The sequence below is a fragment of the Sceloporus occidentalis genome, unplaced genomic scaffold, assembly GCF_023333645.1.
Source record: "Sceloporus occidentalis isolate IW3139 unplaced genomic scaffold, rSceOcc1.0.p SCAF_100, whole genome shotgun sequence".
Lineage (NCBI taxonomy): Eukaryota > Metazoa > Chordata > Lepidosauria > Squamata > Phrynosomatidae > Sceloporus > Sceloporus occidentalis.
The window spans coordinates 410,359-429,232 of NW_028317080.1; the positions used below are offsets into that span (position 1 = coordinate 410,359).

Below are 18,874 nucleotides of genomic sequence, written 5' to 3' on the forward strand. Positions count from 1 at the left end.
TGGTCCGTGACGTCTTCTTGCCCAATTGGAGGATCAACGAGAGGACGTCATTGGAAGTGTTGTCATCTTGGTGGAAGTTCATCCAGGTTATGTGCATGGTGATGCGGATAAATATAGATTATAAAAGAGAGAACATAGAACAAGAAGATGCAGAAGTGGTCAGCAGAGAGGGTAGGGAAACATTTATAGAGCACAAGAGTGTGTGTGTGACTGTAAGCGAGAGTCAAAGTCATTTTTTGCTTAGTTTCCATCTGCTTTCTGGGGAGTCTCGCCTTGTCTTCGTGGTTCCGTACAAAAACACGGAATTTGCTAAAATTCTGTAAATTTGCAATTCGTACAAATATGAATGCACAAGTCTAGTTTTATACACTTATTAATATATTTGTACCTTCTACAATGTTCTATCAGGACGCAATAAGTGTACATGTTAAGTTAAAAATAAAAAGGCTTCTAAATGGAAAAATGTAAAAAAAAACATAATACCCTGATCCTCAAATCCCATACACTTGAGCAACATGTTGTTCAACCTTTTGGCACATTAACTTTTTTGTCATATAGCCACTGTTGCTAAGTCGAATAATAAAGGTTCTCAAATATATTCTGTTTAAATTTCTAAAGAAGTTTATTCAGGACAGTCTCAGAGGTGAAGTGTAAATTTGGCAAATGTTTCCAAAGCACACAAACATTACACTATATGCTTTCTGTTTAACAATTCATCTGTAGGCGTAATCTACCCAATTGTAACTTTCACATATACTCATATAAAGGCTTGATACAGATAGAGCTGTATACGTGACTAAAACTTCCTTAATCCTTATAAATATTTAACTCTTAAATACCTGACCAGACTATTCTACCATTCTAGAACGGTACTGCTTATTGAGTGTCTTCCTTGCAATCACGGAGACATTAACTAAAAGTGTTGTCCCGGTAAAATACAGAGGTGTCGCTACTTGCCTCATCACCACCTTAGTATTTATTTAAAGATACACAACTAGGCAACATGTGTTACAACAAAAAATCTATCTACAACATGTTTAAAAAAAAAAAAAAAAAAAAAAAAGGGGGGGGGGGAAGTCATTGAGTATTACTGCAGCCACCAGATTTTGAGAAAAATACAAAACCCATAATTGCATAAGCATTCATTATGGTTAGGGAAGCATTGGTCCATCTGTCTTATTTGCAGAATGAATTTGTAAAGTCTTTTGGCTAATCCATTCCTGAATAGATTTTCGCAGACTATTCAAACAGGTTTGGTGGTGGGATTGTACAGGTGCTCTGTATCTTCAGTAGCAGATAAAGCAGAGTTGTTGACAGCTGGCTGCCGTCTGCGGCTTCCTTTTCTCCTCTTCAGGTAACAGTAGCCAATAACTGCCAGGACAACCAGAATGCAGATTCCCAGGAACACTGCGATGGCCACTTGAGCAGAGCCTGCAACATATGCACAAACAAGGTAGGCAATTAGTGCAATTTGATGCAAGTTTAGGACATTTCCGAGTAGGATTCGTGCTTGCCTCCATCTGCAGTAGGGCTGAAACAACTAATCGATAAAATCGATAATTAAAATCGTTGACAACGATTTTCATTATCGATTAGTCGAATCGATTTTTATCCATTATAAAAAGAGGTTTTTTCAGAGCAAATGCTCTGAAAAACTCCTCTCCTTATATAATCCGACCTCAAACATAAGGTATAAGGCATAAATGGGGGCTAATGGCATATTGGAAGTTATGAGGCATATCAGGGGGCACAGTGGCATATAGGGGGTATAAGGCATATCGATATTAGGCATATCAGGGGGGCATAATACATATCTGGGGGTAAAAGGTATATCAGGGGGCTCAGTTGCATATCACTGGCATATAAGGAGTATAAGGCATATCAGGGACACAGTGGCATATCAGGGGGCACAGTGGAATCTCTGGCATAGAGGCCTATATATAAGGCATATATGGGGGAAGAGTGGCAAGCTGGGCGTCAGATGTGCATAACTGGGGGCAGTTTGGTAAATAAAAGAAAAAATAAACAAGGCTTTTTTCTCATAGTTTATTAAATATGAAAAATAGTTAACATATGAATTAATATTTACTAATAACTTTGTATTAAAACCTAGTTTGAGAAACGCTGTTTGGGTTCTTGTAGCTTTTATTATTATGTCAGTAAAATAAGAAGGTGAATAGAGAGAGAGGCCATTACAATAAAGAGATGAAAGTGTATATTGTACGTTTTTTATTACATTATTTTAAATTAAATTTTTTTTTTATTTTTTTATCCGATTAATCGAAAATATAAATCGGCTAACTAATCGATTATTAAAATAATCGTTAGTTGCAGCCCTAATCTGCAGTTTGCATGCAACATAACATCAGAAGCCCAGTATATGCTGAGTAATACATTTTATTGGTTGGAAGGAGACAGTGCTTTGCTTGTGACAGAATGACCTGTCATGCAGGGCCCCCAAGGTACAGCCTGGCTGTCAAATAAAGATAGCACGGGTAGGAACTCCATTGTTTAACGAATCCCATCAATAGTATTGCTGCCGGGGGAATGAAAGGTTGGGTTGTATACGTGTATCTGTTAATTTAGGTTAATGGGGTTCTGTGGCTATATGAGTCTATGTTTTACAACAATAAACTGTTCATTCTTGCTGTAATTCAAGGTAGCTGTGTCTACTTATTGGGTACACATATAGCAGGGTTCCAAGGTGTGCATGCTGACTGGTGTGGGAAGTTATTTCAGGGACAAAAGGAGGATACTGGGTGATCTCTGGGAGTTACTACAGCTCTCTTGGTGAACTTGTTACAGTGATAAAGCCCACAATAAGCAGCACTCACAAGGAACTTAATGATGGTGATCAAACACACTGAAAACTAAATTATAATTAAATGGAAAAAAATAGGGGAAAAAAGCCCATCCCTACATTATAAACCATGTATTGTTCAACGATAACGGACTAAACAAGTTATGGAACAGTCTGTGAATCCAGAGTATTTTCATTCTACATAGATTAATAAAAAGTATGTCAACAATATTTTGATTCCCAGCATTAAGATCTCATGAATACCACATATTATGGGCTGTATTCCCTTACATATTTTTGTTGATATTTTAAAATAAAGCTATTTTAAAACAAACATAGCTAATGAATTACTCATGTTGCTGTAACTCACCTGAACTTCCATCTCGAGCCTCGGCATCTTCACGAGCTACACCAAAAATGTCTTTCCCTGTAAAAGACAAGAATTGTTTAGAGCAAAACAAACACCTGCTACTTTTGTGGAATGAAATAAAAGGTTTGTGAGAATTAAATACCTAACAAGCCGAAAGCCATGTGAATGATGTGTGGGCCATACAGGTACTCTAGCCATTAGGTTACCCTGGTTTGGAGCACCCTGTCTCTACCTCCACTACCTACATTTCTTTAATCAGGAGATTTAACACAAAGCGATATATTTGCATCACTGTGCCAGGTGCGCTATTATCCAAGCATTTCCGTAACAAAAAAAAAGGCATATTGACCCCCAGAAAACATTGTCTAAATAGGTTTATTATACCTTTTAGTGGGCCAATGTTTTTCACCATTTATGCAGTTTATTTTTATATTACAAATAAATCCTAGGATCTAATCATCCAGATATGTTTACTTATGGCATATCCAGTAAAACAGATTTGTTAGTTTTGTAGGGTACTTGAGAACAGAGGTCAGAAAGAGGTCATAAATAAACCTTATCTATGTTTTTGAGGGCTTTGACCTTTGTCCCACACTGGTTAAACTTCAAAAGCTACACACATCAATAAACAGATTTATTTTCCAAAGAACCTACTGAGGATGTTGATGCATTTATTTATAAAGCGCCGGCCAATTCCGCAGCGTTGTTACATTCATTAGAACAATTTATAAACACATACAATAACACAAAAAATAAACTGGTGCAAAGGAGAAGAGGGCCCTGCTCTTGCGAGCTAACAATCTAGTCATAAATAATAAAAGATAAGCATGCAAAAAAAAAATATTTCAGTATAAGCTGGTGGATTTTGTTAGCTAAAACACCTAATGTATCGGTTTGTCTTAGTCTGTCAATTCTTGTCTTGTCAGACCCCTTGAATATATGTATTGTATTAAGCGCTGCATAAACTGTTGGCGCTATATAAATAAAAGATAATAATGATAATAATAATAATAACCTACTTTACAAACAATATTGATATTATGTACAGATAAAAAGTCATTTGAATTTAATTCATATGAACAATTACACCAACAAACACTAAAAAATACAACAGCAATGCACATCATACATACCATTAATCCCTGAACAAAACAGCAAACAGTCCTTTTCTGAATTAAAGTTATTCCCATTGCCACCGCAGCCACCATAGGTGAAAGACATGCATGCTGTCAGATCTGGATCGTAATACCATCTGTTAAAGCTGGCACGGCAAGGACCTGTGTCTGGCAAATCCACACAACGAGCTGAAACAAAAGGAAAATTATGAAAAATGTGTCCAGCGAGAAAGCAAAAAAAAAACAACAAAAAAAAAACAGTTACAGAGGAGTATCCAGACGTTTGTGTAAAACAGCTCAGAAATGGTAATAAAGGAAAAGCTTCAATAGACCTGAAGACTTTATACATTGTTATCAGTCATCAAATGTTTTTACCTTTATTGTTGGAAACATCCAATGCTTGCAGCTTCTTGAAACCTTTATAATCTACACAAAAAAGGAAAGAAAGACTTAGTTTAGATTTACATTAGCCAGATTTGTCTATTTCTGTAAGAGATGCGTGTTTAAATACTGTAAACGAACAGTAAAGTAAACGTAATAATGTAGCATAAACAATGCATCTCAAATAGTACTTAAAATCTGATTAAATATTGTTAAAGTGCAATATAAATTTATCCAAAATACGGAAAGTACAGTATGTTGTAAAGTGTATATATTAGCCTCTTAAAAAAAAAAAAACAACAAAGGATCTTTTTTCAAAATAGCAATGATATGTACTGAAAATAGTTGCAGTTTATTGGGAAAATTGTTGCATTTTGTTACTACCCATACATTTATCACAGGAAGCCTCGTCAGATCCGTCACCACAGTCTGGCGTCTCATCACACTCCAAAGCAGCGTGAATGCAGCAGCCATCATCACAACGGAACTGTGTTGGGAGACATTGCCCATCGCATACTGTCAAGAAATGGAAAAGCTTACTTCAAATTCAACCGGCGAGGGGGTAGAACACGCTGTCTGAGGCAAAAGACTACCATGCTCCTCCTCAACAGGGTTAGAAGGGATGTGCAGAGCAGTTAGGAGCACAGCGTATTACCCTACCTGGGTGAGATCTTCTTCCACCCTTTGCAGAATGTCCTACAAAAACAACGAGAAGCGTGTTAGACACGGAAAAGACTTTTCTGGTAAAGTTCATTGATCATACACAAGTAGGCCAGCTGAGCCCTGAGTGCAATATCTTATGTTATTGTAGACAGCTTAGAATATCATATCCATAGAAGGCTGAGCCTTTTTTTTTTTTTTTTTTTTTTTTAAACTAGAACCCACATGTTATTTGCTTATTCTCAACAAAATGCTAAGTTAAAATGCACATGAAGGTGAGTAGTTTTACTAAAGGATACATGTAAGCACTTTGGTTGCTGTTAGCTTAATTCACAGCCATGTTCCCTGTAATAAATATTATTATAATTATTGTTTTATATAGCGCCATCAAATTCCATAGCACTGTACAATGGGTTTATCCAGTTTTGTCCTGTGACGCGACCACAAATTCAGGAGGGCATTTTATCTCTGGATACGTAAAAATTAAATAGAACTATTTAGTCTAGGGATGCATTTGGCCCGCGGGCCACATGTTGGACGCCCCTGCCATGGATTGTAAGCTTGTTATGCACATCACTACGCAATACGATGGTGCTAAAAACAACAAGCCTTTGTTCCAATAACCTCACCTGGGTCCGTTTTGCAAGTCTGCAGACAGTCCTCCTTTCGCACATAGTTATTCTTGTTCGGTTTGCATCCTCCAAACGTGAACTCCTCACAGTCATTCATATCCACATTATAATGCCAGCGAGAAAATTTAGCACGGCAGCTTCCAGTCTTTACTGGAGCGAGGCAGTAGTCTAGAAGTTAGTAGAAAAAACATTGCATTAAAATGTACAGTAATGTAAACATGATGAACGCAGATGTGCCATAATGTTCAAATTACAGGACCCCCCCCTTACACCGCCAATAAATACAGAAAACAAAGCAAGAATTTAGCACATACCGTTTGTAAAGGGAATCCAACATTTCTGCCTTGGGCATTGAATGGATTCTTGCTTTGTTTTGTGTATTTATTGGTCATTATTCTAGCAGCAACCCGGGAATCTAAATATGTATGCCTTATTATGCTTTTTAGGTTCCGTGCTCCCCCTTTTTGTATATATTTTTAATTGCAGCAACATTGTTTGAGCGAAAAAAGCCATTGTTGATTGCTTTCTAAGCTTGTTTGACCCCATGGTGTGTCAGGCATGTCATTGGTCCTTTGGTGGTTAACGGAAGGCACGTATTGTACACTGTCTGAAAGATTTTCCTTGTTATTCAGAGGCCTTCTCCCGACACCGTTAGAGAATAAACCACAAGTAACATTGGTTCTAGGAGAGCAATATCACCTGACGTTAATATAAATGATTATTGTTATGGTTTCTGGACTGTTTACCTTAAACAGCACTGCTATTTTAGCAAAACCAGCATATTTATTTTAGAAATGTGTTAATTTACCCTCCCCAATAATCTTTCCTGTGAAATAGCATCCAGAGAAAGCTCAAGGACACCATAACATTGGGTCCAAAACCCACAAACTGCCGGAGATCATCCACAAAACCTTTATAAACTACATTCCTTGAATACATTGTCCAACGCTATATAATTTGAATCCCTAATCAATACCATACGGTGTGATACATTTGATCCATCAAGCCATCATACGCCCTTTAATTTATACAATAGTTTAGTATCACCTTTAAACATTTTTGCATGTACACTACCATTCAAAAGTTTGGGGTTACTTAGCAGTTTTCATGTAAAAGCAAGGAACTTTGTAGCTTCGCTAAAATAACTGCATTGTAGGAGATAACGTCCAGCGGAACGGATCTCCTGCCCAGTACTGTACATACAGCCACCGTTTAAGACAATACTAACCCTCAGTCTCTTCTTTTGACAGGACGGTGATTGTTGTTGTCGCTGTACTCTGCTGACTTGCAGTGTCCGTTACAATCAGCTGAATAACATAATGGCCCATTTCTAGATTGGACACCTCCAATGAAGAGTTATGGGGAAGTTCCTGCAGGAAACAAAAGTGTAATGAAAATACCTCTTCAGTCAACATGCCATAGTGAGAATAACACATACTGAAATGACAAATCATGTGCAAGTACCTAAGTGACCTGACCCTGCAACTGATCAATTCTTACTATTTTGTAAGTAAAAGTTTGAAATATTTTTCAATAGAGTACATGGAAGTGGCTGATGGATAGCCCCCAGAAGTTGTTAAAAGCCTTTGAAAGCTAGTGTGACATTACAGGAACGATCTGTGTAATGGGCAAAAATAACAAGCTGCGAAGAAAAAAAAACAACTGGGATGAAGGTATGGGAATGGCGACGAGGTGGATGCAAGTCTAAAAGTGTTTAATGCGGATGCCCTTTAAATACTTCATACACAGTAGACCGAGTCTGTATCATTTTTCCATTCAGAGGAGAAGCGAAGCAACTAGTTACAATCCCAATCTCTTCTACTTTGGCAATCCAAAGAATTGTAAGATTTTCAAGTAGGTACAAACCAGGCAAATGGCAGTATGAATTCAATGTTTTACAGGTGATCTTTTCTAAGCTTAAATTGGTAATGTAGTATTTGTGGAAGCATCGCATCCAGAGTTTTGTCACTTTCTGATCTGGTGGAACTGCTTCCAGACACTCAAAACCACTTATAAAACTACAGAGCACTATAGAAGCCCAAACAAGAAAGCATTTATTTTTTTGGTAAACAGTGCAATTTACAAAGACAATTTCTCCAGCTTTATGAGGAAAAAAAAAATAAAAAAAAATAAAAATGAAGGCTCAGCACTTCAAAATTGCGAGTGGTCAAAAACATCGCCACTGCTTGTGTGTGGACATTACAATGCCTCACAATTTGTTGTTTTTTTGGTTTGTTATTAAGGGTATTGGTTGAGCCCGGCTTGTGCACCTATGAATCTTAGGTGATGCTGACCATTGCTACTACAGCTTTTTTCATGGCATTGTCCACATCATACTTGGTAGAATCAGGTTTCTGTTGGGTAAGTTATTTGTTAACACATAGCAAACAAAGATGATCATCGCTTATTGCAACGGAACCTTCAAGCAACTAGATTAAGAATAAAATTTTGTATGTAAAAATATATATTTGTGATGTGTGTGAGTAGAAGTCTTTTTGACAATTAATGCGACCTGGACAGGTGGACCAAAAAGAGAAAAAACAAGGTTGCGACAGGGCTGTGTAAGAAAAACAAAACAAAAAGGAAATAGATTTTGTGTAAAAATTGCAGTCATAGCTTGGTAAATTTACCTGCAAAACAACAGAAGGGTCTCCCTGGATGAGGCTCCATTCGTAATCTACGATCCCCTCGTTGTCCCAGCTCTCAATGCCACTCAATGTTACAGTTTGAAACGGTTGGGTTTTTACATCCCTGCTCACCCTTGCTACTGGAGGTTCATCATCGCCTAGATAAAAACGTAAACAATAAAAGGAACATGTATTAATGTTTATGAACAAATTAAGGAGACCTGAGAAATCGAGTGAAAAGTTTAGTTAGTACAGAAGGCCGTCATGGATGAGATTTGATTTCTTTAAAACTACACTATGTTCACCATTCATGATGCCCAGTGAGGGAGTCGAATCCACAATTTTCCTGCAAGCACTATTCCCTTATTAAATAAACCCAAATATGATCATTCAATGCTGGATGAATTGTCCCCTATAAATATACATTATTCATACATAAGCTCACTTGGGTTGGAACTTAATTCAGGACCAGCATTTGTTTTTTCCCCTTTTTTTATATATACCATATGTTGCTTTACTCAATATTCTTTTTTGGTGTTTGATGAACCCACACAAATTAGATAAACTGTTATTGACAGTAAGGATTCCTTTTGAAATCATAAAAAGGCCAAACATAATTACTAGTGATGATGTGAAGCACACTGTACTAAGGGTAAAGAACCATTTTTGCAATTTCACTTAGGATTTCTTCTACCCAGTAAGTGGTACTGCTAAACCATAACCCACTTTATGTTCACCATCATCCCAAGATGACAGAAATACCCCACATACATACATTTTATTATATCTCATGGATGCCAGTGATGTAACGGAGACATTTCTATGCTCCCTATAGTTTGTAACATTTTTGAATGAATTTTAAATAAAAATAAAAAAGTTACTTCAAGAGGGAAAAAACAAAACAAAAACAAAAACAAAAAAAAAACCAACTTAGTTTCTCCATCTTCCCTGCACTCATCAGGAAGCAGGGGAACAACCTAGTCGCAGTAGGGTCTAGACAAATGCTGCCAAGTATCTATCATCAAATGATAGTATTAACCCTAGCCTGAGGAGACCAGAGGCCAAGCGCCATTGCACACAATCAGCCAGAAAGGCAGCAATGCTGGCTTTTGCCAACAGGGGAGAGAGCAACCCGTCAATAGCTGGAGATGTCCCTGCAAATTCTCAGGTCAAACCTCCATTTTTTTGCCACCAAGAGAATTATATGAAGCAGAGTGAAAACCTTGCAACCATGTGTTTCTTACCACAGCATTTAAACTTAATTACAGCACAGTGGAATTAGACAACACTATGAAAACCCTTGTAACACATACAGCCAGGTCCAATATATTTGGACACAAGTTTCATAATTTTGCCTCTATACGCCACCACAATGGATTTGAAATGACCAAGATGCAATTGAAGTACAGACTTTCAGCTTTAAATCAAGAGATTGAACAACAATATTGTATGAAAAATGTAGGAACTGCAACCATTTTCATACAGTCACCTTATTTCAGGAGCTCAGATGTAATTGGACAAAACAATACAGTCATGAATAAAATGTTAAATATTATTGATACTTTGTTGAGGATTCTTTGCGGGCAATGGCTGCTTGGAGTCTGGGACGCATAGACATCAAACGCTGGGTTTCCTCCTTTGTGATGCTTGCCAGGCCTTTACTGCAACTGTCTTCAGTTGCTGTTTGTGCCTTTCTGCCTTAAGTTTTGTCTACAGCAAGTAAAATGCATGCGTGATCTAGTTGAGATCAAGTTATTTCCAAGGCAAATAAGTGGAATATTCTGCAACAGGCAAGCCAAACTCCTGGGTTGCTTTTGGTTCATTGTCCAATCAACTTTGCTGAATTAGGCTGAATCTGAGCAGACAAGTTATGCTGTCACATCACCAATAAACACTAATGACCCAGTGCACTGGAAGCCATACGTGCCCGTGCTATTTCACCACTTCCACTGTGTTTTACAGATGTGGTATGCTTCGGACCATGAGTTGCTCCAAGCCTTCTCCATGCTTTTTTCTTCCCATCATTCTGGTACAGGTGGATCTCAGTTTCATCTGTCCAAAGAATGCTGTTCCAGAACTGGTCTGGCTTTTTTGGCAAAGTCTAATATGGCCTTTCTATTCTTGAGGCTTCTGAATGGTTGCCCCTAATGGTAGACCTGTATAATGATATGCCTACCTCCAGGAGTGTGTTCTTTACTTGGCTGCATGTTGTGAAAGGGTTTTTCATACCATGGAAAGGATCCTATGATCAGGCCTGGACTGGGACAAAAAATAGGCCCGGGCATTTAAGCCTGAACAGCCCATTTTTGTTTATTTATTTATTGTTAAAGCCCACCCTTCATGTACCATCTTTGTATTTACTCATTCACACAAATCATTAACACATTCATTGATGCAGTCTCACAAATCATTCAAGCAATTCATCCACACATGAATTCATTAATTGTCATACACATTCACACAATTCATCCGCACATTTATTCATTCATTCTCATACGCATTCACACTACCCCCTCTCCCCATCTTATCTGCCCCTTCTCACTATATGCCCCCTCTCACTATCTAACCCCCTTCTGCCCCTTCTCACTGCACCCACCTCCCTCACCCTACTTACCTTGTTGTCGGAGCAAGCAGCAACTGCGACCGGGCCCGTGGCAGGGCCGGATCGACTTAGGGGCTGATGGAGCTTATGCCCTGCGTTAATGCGGCCGTAGAGGCCACATAGGCCCAGTCAGTTCGGTCCTGACTGGGCCTATTTTAAGGTAGGGGCCTGGAGCTGCAGCTCCATCAGCCCCTAAGTCAATCCGGCCCTGCCGCGGCCCGGCCCACCGGGCAAATGCCCGGTGTGCCCGATGGCCAGTCCGGGCCTGCCTATGATCATCCACCACTGTTGTCTTCCGTGGATGTCCAATCCTTTTTGTGTTGCAGCGCTCACTAGTGTCCACTCCTAACGTTTCTGCTATTTCTCTGAAGGATTTTTTTTTTCTTTTTTGCAGCCTAAGGATGGCCTGTTACACTTGCGTTAAGAGCTCCTTCGACCACATGTTGTGGGTTCACAGCAACAGCTTCCAAATGCAAATGCCATACGTCAAATCAACCCCAGACCTTTAACCTGCTTAATTGACGAAAAAATTAAGTTATAGCTTTTGAGTCAATATCAAATTACTTTTGGTCACCGGAAAAAGAGGGTGCTACATATTGAAGAGTTGTAATTCCTAAACCATTCCTCCAATCAAAGCTGACATACGATGCTTTAAGCCCATATATGTTATATAACTGTAACTTGAACTAATTTTGGTAAACAGCTGAAATAATAAAAAAAAAAAAAAATACACTGACAAGTTTTGTTATTTCAATTTTTTTGCAAAAACAATAATTAACCCCATTAAGATTATATAACCACACTGAAAAGTATATAAGTGGTAATATCTGCACAAGCCTGTGCACTCTTCTCTAGATGTAAAATATAGCTTTTATAGTTGTATAGAGAAAAAACCCCAAAAGAATAAATGAGGCGACATGTATATATATATATATATGAATATCGAGATCATAATTATAATCCTATTTATAAGGTAAAGTACCTAAACAGTGCTAAATGAGCCCAAAGTGAGCTCCTTCCACGCCATGCATGTTTACAGAAGAATATTTTAATACATATATCAATAAAAACTAGTAAAATAAAAATATAATACAGGCTTACGAGAAGCAACGCATGAGTCTGTTTCCAGTTACTCACAAACGCGCCTATAATTTGTCCAAACCCTTTTCTTAGTACACTGTCTCTCTCTCTCCAGTCCAGGATCACAGTGAGAAACGGAGGCAGTGCTTAAAAGCATTGTCTTTATCGGACGTTACCTGCGCATGTGATTCATTGTAAAATCAATCGCATGCATGGAAATGTGGGGGAATTAGCAGTAGGCTGACATTTTCAGTAACAGCGATGCACCAGAGTTCACATTGATACAGTATACACTGACATACAGTACCAGATGTACCGGGCATGTCATATGTTATTCAAGGGGTTAAAAGCTGTGGTAACAGTTCCCTTAATGTTCCCAAAGAGGAAAACTAGATCAAACGCCAGTTTCAAAAACGTGCTTCCAAGGTTTATGGTTACATACTTGGAAAGCAGGTTCAATTCCCTTTACTTCCCAGGAAACAAACAGGGCACAAAGCAATGAATCAAAATGGATTCCTTCTTGTCCTCAGATACAATAGGCAAAATGTAAAATGTTCTAATCTTGGTCTATAAAAAAAAAAAATTACATAATATTTCCATTCATAATATAAAAAAATAAAAAGGCCAAAAGCTGATATAGTTTTACTAGTTATACTTTACTGGAGGGATTCATTTTCAGCTACATTTTGATCCATAAAAGCTGATAACATTTATACACATCTTAAGCAATGGTTTGAACTAAGGCTCCACCCTGATGCGGAAGTGCTCCAGGAGGCCAGAATAATTAAGAGTTTTCCATTTCTCCACGGATCCATCTGTATTATCCTGCCCTCGGAGAGAACTTTTGTAAGAGAGCAGAGCCTTGGCACGCACCACAGGGACAGCTTTGCCCTCATTCCTCAAATTGGGGAAGAGGTTGTCCTTATAACATGCACCAAGGCTTTGCCATGATATGGGAGCATTCTAGGAGGCCAGCGTAACACAGCGGATCACCAGAGAATGAAAAGAAGAAGAAACCTATGTGACCAAAGAAAGTTAAATTACAAAAGAAAATGAACAAAAAACCCAGAAAGTCCTAAAATTGGGGGATTATGAAAGTGTCAAAGTACCACCATTTGAAATATATGGAGTGATGGGGAAAATTGAATTGGCTGGGTTCAAAAAGGCGGGCACATAGGATGACCAGATGTCAAAATTCCTGACAAACCTATGCTTGGGCGCTATCACTGTATTGAAGAGATGTTGCTGAACACATACCGGATTGTTTGGCTGTAACTTTAAGGCTGAAGGACAATGTGTGTGAGGGGGAAAAAAATTACTACCACAAGCAGACAACTTTAGACAAAGACTGGTTGTAGAATTAGTGCATGGAAAGTGCATTTTAAATTAAAAAAAAAACATTTAAAATCGCCTGGGATGTCTAGATTTCAGAAATGTATGGTTGATGGAGGTGAATTGAGGTGGCTGGCTTCAAAGATGTCCCAAGTGGGACATGGGTGCATGATGACCAGATTTGAGAGTAAAAACTAGACTGTCATCTCGAACTAGTCTGTCCACTCAAGGAATTTGAGCTCACAACTACCGCTCACTGGATACTTTCTCATTTTCCGACCGTTCTCTGCAAATCCTAGAGATGGTTGTGCGCGAAAATCCCGTTAGATTCAGTTTCTGAAATACTCAGACCAACCCGTCTGGAACCAACTACCATGCCACGTTCAAAGTCACTTAAATCCCCTTTCTTCCCCATTCTGATGCTCAGTTTGAATTCTAGCAAGTTGTCTTGTCCAGGTCTACATGCATAAATACATTGAGTTGCTGCCATGTGATTGGCTGATTAGCCTTTTGTGTTAACAAGCAATTGAACAAGTGTACCTAATAAAGTGGCCAGTGAGTGTATATTACATGGTGTCTCCTTCAGCAAATACATGGTGCGAATCCACCATATGCATTTGCCTCTTTCCCCACACACACACACAAGCTATTTGCCATGCAGATGTGCTCAGCTGATCACATCTCCTGACATACACTTAACAAGTCAGCTCCAGCATTGGCTCAGCAAAAATCTAACAAGACATCCCAGTGTGCATTTGGGGAAAGTGCTCCTATTGATTTCAAGCAATCAGTAGTGAGAATCAGCAGACCACAATAAATTAAAAGAATACATAATAAACTACTTACAAAAGATTTTAATATGTAATCTTTAATGAGGTTGTCTGGGACTTTATATTGTCCCTTTAACGTGATATAGATTCAAACTTATCTTTTATAAAAACCAGCAGACTTTTTCTAGTTGTAACAATCTGTTTTCCTGTGCATCAACCTATGTAACTTTTGTTTAAAAACAAAACAAAAAAACACTAACCTCCTTGCAGCTAACCTTTATACAGAATAAACTTTTATTCTAAGAAGCCTGGTGAAATCATCAACTTTTGATTTCAACAACTATGAGGTCATCACAAATTTCCAAAAATAAATTGACCTGAACATCAGCAGGTCAGTTAACAAGAGACCCCTCGGTGTAACGTACCTTTTTTCTTCTTCTTCATAAAAATACACCTATTGCCCTAACACACACAACCAAGAAATCATAACCGCAGACAGTGTGTGGTTTAGTCGGGGGGAGCGTGACTCATGTTTCATTACATTCCGTGTACTCATTACGCAACCTTTATAGCGAGTATCGAAAACCAACATCCACTGTCTTGTTTTTATTTTCAAGTTTGTTTGTTTTTTGTTTTGTTTTTTAAACCACAGATTTTTGTGGGTTTTTTTTTTTTAAACTGTTGCGTAAACAGTGTTTCATGTGCTCTGGTAAAACAGAAAGTAGATTTCGGCACGCTTTGGATTTAAATAAATAAAAAATTTGCATGGTTTATGACTTTCTATATAACAACATGTAATGCATTTGTTTATTAAAATACAGAGTTGCTGGGATGTATTTTATGTTTATTTGGGAGGTTAACCTCCATCCCAATGCACCTTTTTGTTTTGCTTGTGGTGTTAGTAGACTGCTCCTGATCCTTATACCTTACAAACAGTGACTGATGTCATTATCATGAATTCCTAAAAGGTAGAGTGGGAATTTAAAACATGCGATGCTGCAACAATATGGTTACGCTGCTCCCATTCCAACTTGGTGGCATAACAGTCCATTCTGCAAACATTGCTTACTACACCGGAAAAAAGGATCACTGATAAATAGGCATTAATGAACCTTTAAGCTGGTCACCTGCTATTGTAAAATTCTAACAGTTGTACACTCTGTCCTGCATTAAATAGTGCTTATACCGCAGGTAAATATTTGTATAGCCCCTCTCACACGATGTACATTTTCCAATTAATAGTCAGATGCCACTTTAAGAAAACCATTATATATTATGAAGATTATCACTGGGACATCATGCATATCAACGTATATAACTCTCAAGGGTGCCTACTTGGGAAGGTCAGTCCATCTATTGCACATCAATCCCACTGTCCCTCTATTCTAAACTTTCTTGTATTAGTAAAATATCCATCAATAGGTAAAAAAAAAAAAAAAAAAAAAAAAAAGCCATACACACTACCATTAAAAAGTTTGGGATTATATAGAATTGCCCTTGTTTCTGAAAGAAAACCAAATTTAGCTTGGCATGAAATGGATGGGAAATACAGTGTAGACATCAATGTTGTACATTTCAAGCTACAATAGTCATTTACTTGTTTTCCCATGAACAACAGCTAAGAGACCCCAATCTCTTTTGGCGGTAGTGTACGCCCCACCTCCCACTTCAAAAAAACAACACTGTTTTGAGGGCAGATCAGAGTAAGATTCTTGCTTTTATTCTTAAAAGCCTTAAACCTGTTTCTGATAAACTGAAAAACACATAGGTCAGCCCCATGGAGAAGAATGCATATTAAAGTTCTAGAGACTGGAGATAAAGTATATTACCTGTAAGCAGATAAGTATGGCCAAGAAAGTCACCTGCAGAATTCCCCAATCATTTGCAATGGGAGACTCCACAGAAATTTAAAGGGACTTCACAGCTCTCATATCCATTAAAGTGCATATGATGGCTGGCGTGCCCATTCATTGCCTTTTACCGTCCACTGGGACACCCGACAGGGACTTTTATGACAGGGTACTATAAATACATAGATATTAATATGAAGTTGCTTCCTCTCAACCCATTTGCATCTACAACAGCTTCCACTCTTCTGGGAAGGCTTTCCATAAGATTTTAGAGAGTTTCTGTGGGAATTCATCCAGCAGAGCATTTGTGTCAGGTACTGATGTTGGATGAGAAGGTCTGGCTCACAATCTCTGTTCCAGTTCATCCCAAAGTTGTTATGTGGGCTTGAGGTCAGGGCTCCGCGTGGGGCACAGTCATGTTGGAAAAGAAAAGGGCCTTGCGCAAAATGCCTTTGTATGTTGTAGCATTGATGTTACCCTTCACTGGAACTTAATGGTCTAACCCAACCCCTGATTTCAATAGCTAAGGTGTATCCCAATGCTTTTCTCTACATAGTACTGCACAAAGCAAGGTCCATAAAGAGATGGCGTGTAAGAACTTGACTGGCCTGACCGCAACCCCATCGAACACCTTTGGGATGAGGTGGAACAGAGATTGCAAGCCAGGCGTTCTCGTCCAACATTAGCGTCTGACCTCTCAAACGCTCCACCGAATTCCCACAGAAACACTTCAAAATGTCAGACGAGTGGAAGTTGTTATAGCTGCAAAGGGAGACCCACTACAAATTAATGTCTATGTATTTAGAATGCAATGTCATCAAAGTCCCTGATGGTGTAACGGTCAGGTCTCACAATACTTTTGGCCATATAGTGTAATTTACCACCAAGAGGGATTGAGTTGCATAGCTCACTGAGGTTAGCCCTTAACAGAAAGTTTTAACATTCCAACCCTCTACAAAAAGTCCCTTTATGGTAATTCAGAAGACGTGTGTCACTAAACCAGCTACAGCCCAACACAGGAAGTGGACTCTTACAGATAGTAACCGGACAGCGACCAGTTTTGTCTGGATCGCCAAGTTTTCAATGGGGAAAAGAAAAAAAAATAAAAAAAAAAAATACTTCAACTCTGTTACAGCTCCCACAGGATTTGTATATCAATGGGTTTGTTTAACTGGCCAGCTAATAAAATACCTGGCGCCGGATATTTACCAACAAACATTTTTATCGAATACCTACATCTACAACCACCAAAAACAAACACATTGTAACATAATTATAATAATAAATAATAAAACTGGGCAAATGGGATACATGTGACCATTAATATTTCGTAGGAAGGGCACTGCCTGGAAGGATCCAGACACAAAGTACAATAAATATGCAAACAGCAGCTCTGTTGAAGAAGAACATAAAAAGCCAATAGAGTGTGTGATCGTTTCTCCCAATCACCCTCATCAATATTTACCTAGCCGGTCTTCCTTCCGTTCTAAGTGAGCTTTATATACCCCGAGTGTGACATAGTTGACCAATCCCTTATTCCTGAAGAACTTGCACACGAATTCACCCTTATACAGGCAGTTGAGTAAGAAGCAGGAGCTGATCGCATCCTCTCCTTCTTGAGTCGGTTGAACTAGAACCAGGTTACAGCCCAGAGTCTTACAGCACGAAGTGATACAGTCTCTACTGCCGGACAAAGCGGGGGCCGACAAAAAAATGGCCCCGTTCTTCACCGATTCATCCAAGTCCAGCACGAAGTTAGGAACGCCCTTTGTGAAGTTATTCAGACACGTCTCTTGGAAAGACTCGGAACAGACGAGCGGTAAGATCATCAAGAAGAGGACAAGGACACCTTGGGCAAGCCACATCCTGGTGTCTAACGTCCACCGGAGCCGGACTAAGCAGAGCCCGGAAAGGGCTTGCGCCTTCTAGGACGTCTCCCAGGCGCGAGTAAAAAATGTAAACGACAAAAGCGTCTAAATAATGGTTTTCAACAAAAAAGTCCCAAAAGCTGGAAGTACGTTGGTAACGGATAACAAATAGCAATATACTTCCTCTTGGCGAGCTCTAGATTTCAAGTTAAAGTCCTGAGTTTTCTAGAGCGTATTATTACGTCCATTGAAGATCAAATGTTTTCCCAAGACGACGTCGTCGTCATCGATGAAGCGGTTGACAAAATCCACTCGGTACAGTTCCAACTGTGACCCGGTTAATTAACCCAAAGGTGAAGCGCCCCTTTGTCTGCGAGCTGCGTGCGAGTTTCACATGAAACTCTAGTGGGTGTTGCTTCCCACGGAATCTCCACCCTTAACCCGTCACTCGCCAGCCAGGTGAATACTTACCTGAAGATGAAAGGAGGGAGGAGCCGGAAGATAAACAGGCAGGAAGTGAAACTCTACCCTTCACCTCTTCTCTTGAGTCAGAAAGAGGAGGGGGAGGGGAGGAATGATGAGCAATACATTTCATTTATAGTGAGAAATTCTAAATCTTTAAAGGAATAAATTACCCCCCACAAACAAATCCAGGCTCCACCTGATCATATCAGAAACTAAGCTAAATTCCAGTTCTACTCATGCTTTTACTAAACATTAAAATTGTATTGTTATGATTCAAAAAAGTATTCTCCAGTAACATAAACTCATCTAGTCTGCTATTTCT

At 38.8% G+C, this 18,874-nt stretch overlaps 1 protein-coding gene across 1 annotated transcript; it reads right to left on the reverse strand.

The window, feature by feature from the left end:
- Positions 1 to 1,243: 1,243 nt before the first annotated feature.
- Positions 1,244 to 18,084, reverse strand: LOC149284011 (kunitz-type protease inhibitor 1-like). Its single transcript, XM_089497205.1, has 10 exons — positions 17,685 to 18,084; positions 8,589 to 8,743; positions 8,253 to 8,312; positions 7,187 to 7,328; positions 5,956 to 6,126; positions 5,057 to 5,182; positions 4,661 to 4,711; positions 4,304 to 4,474; positions 3,171 to 3,227; positions 1,244 to 1,431 (listed from the first exon to the last, which is right to left on the reverse strand). Exons 1-10 carry the CDS (start codon positions 18,082 to 18,084, stop codon positions 1,244 to 1,246), a joined length of 1,521 nt encoding a protein of 506 aa, XP_089353331.1.
- Positions 18,085 to 18,874: the final 790 nt, after the last annotated feature.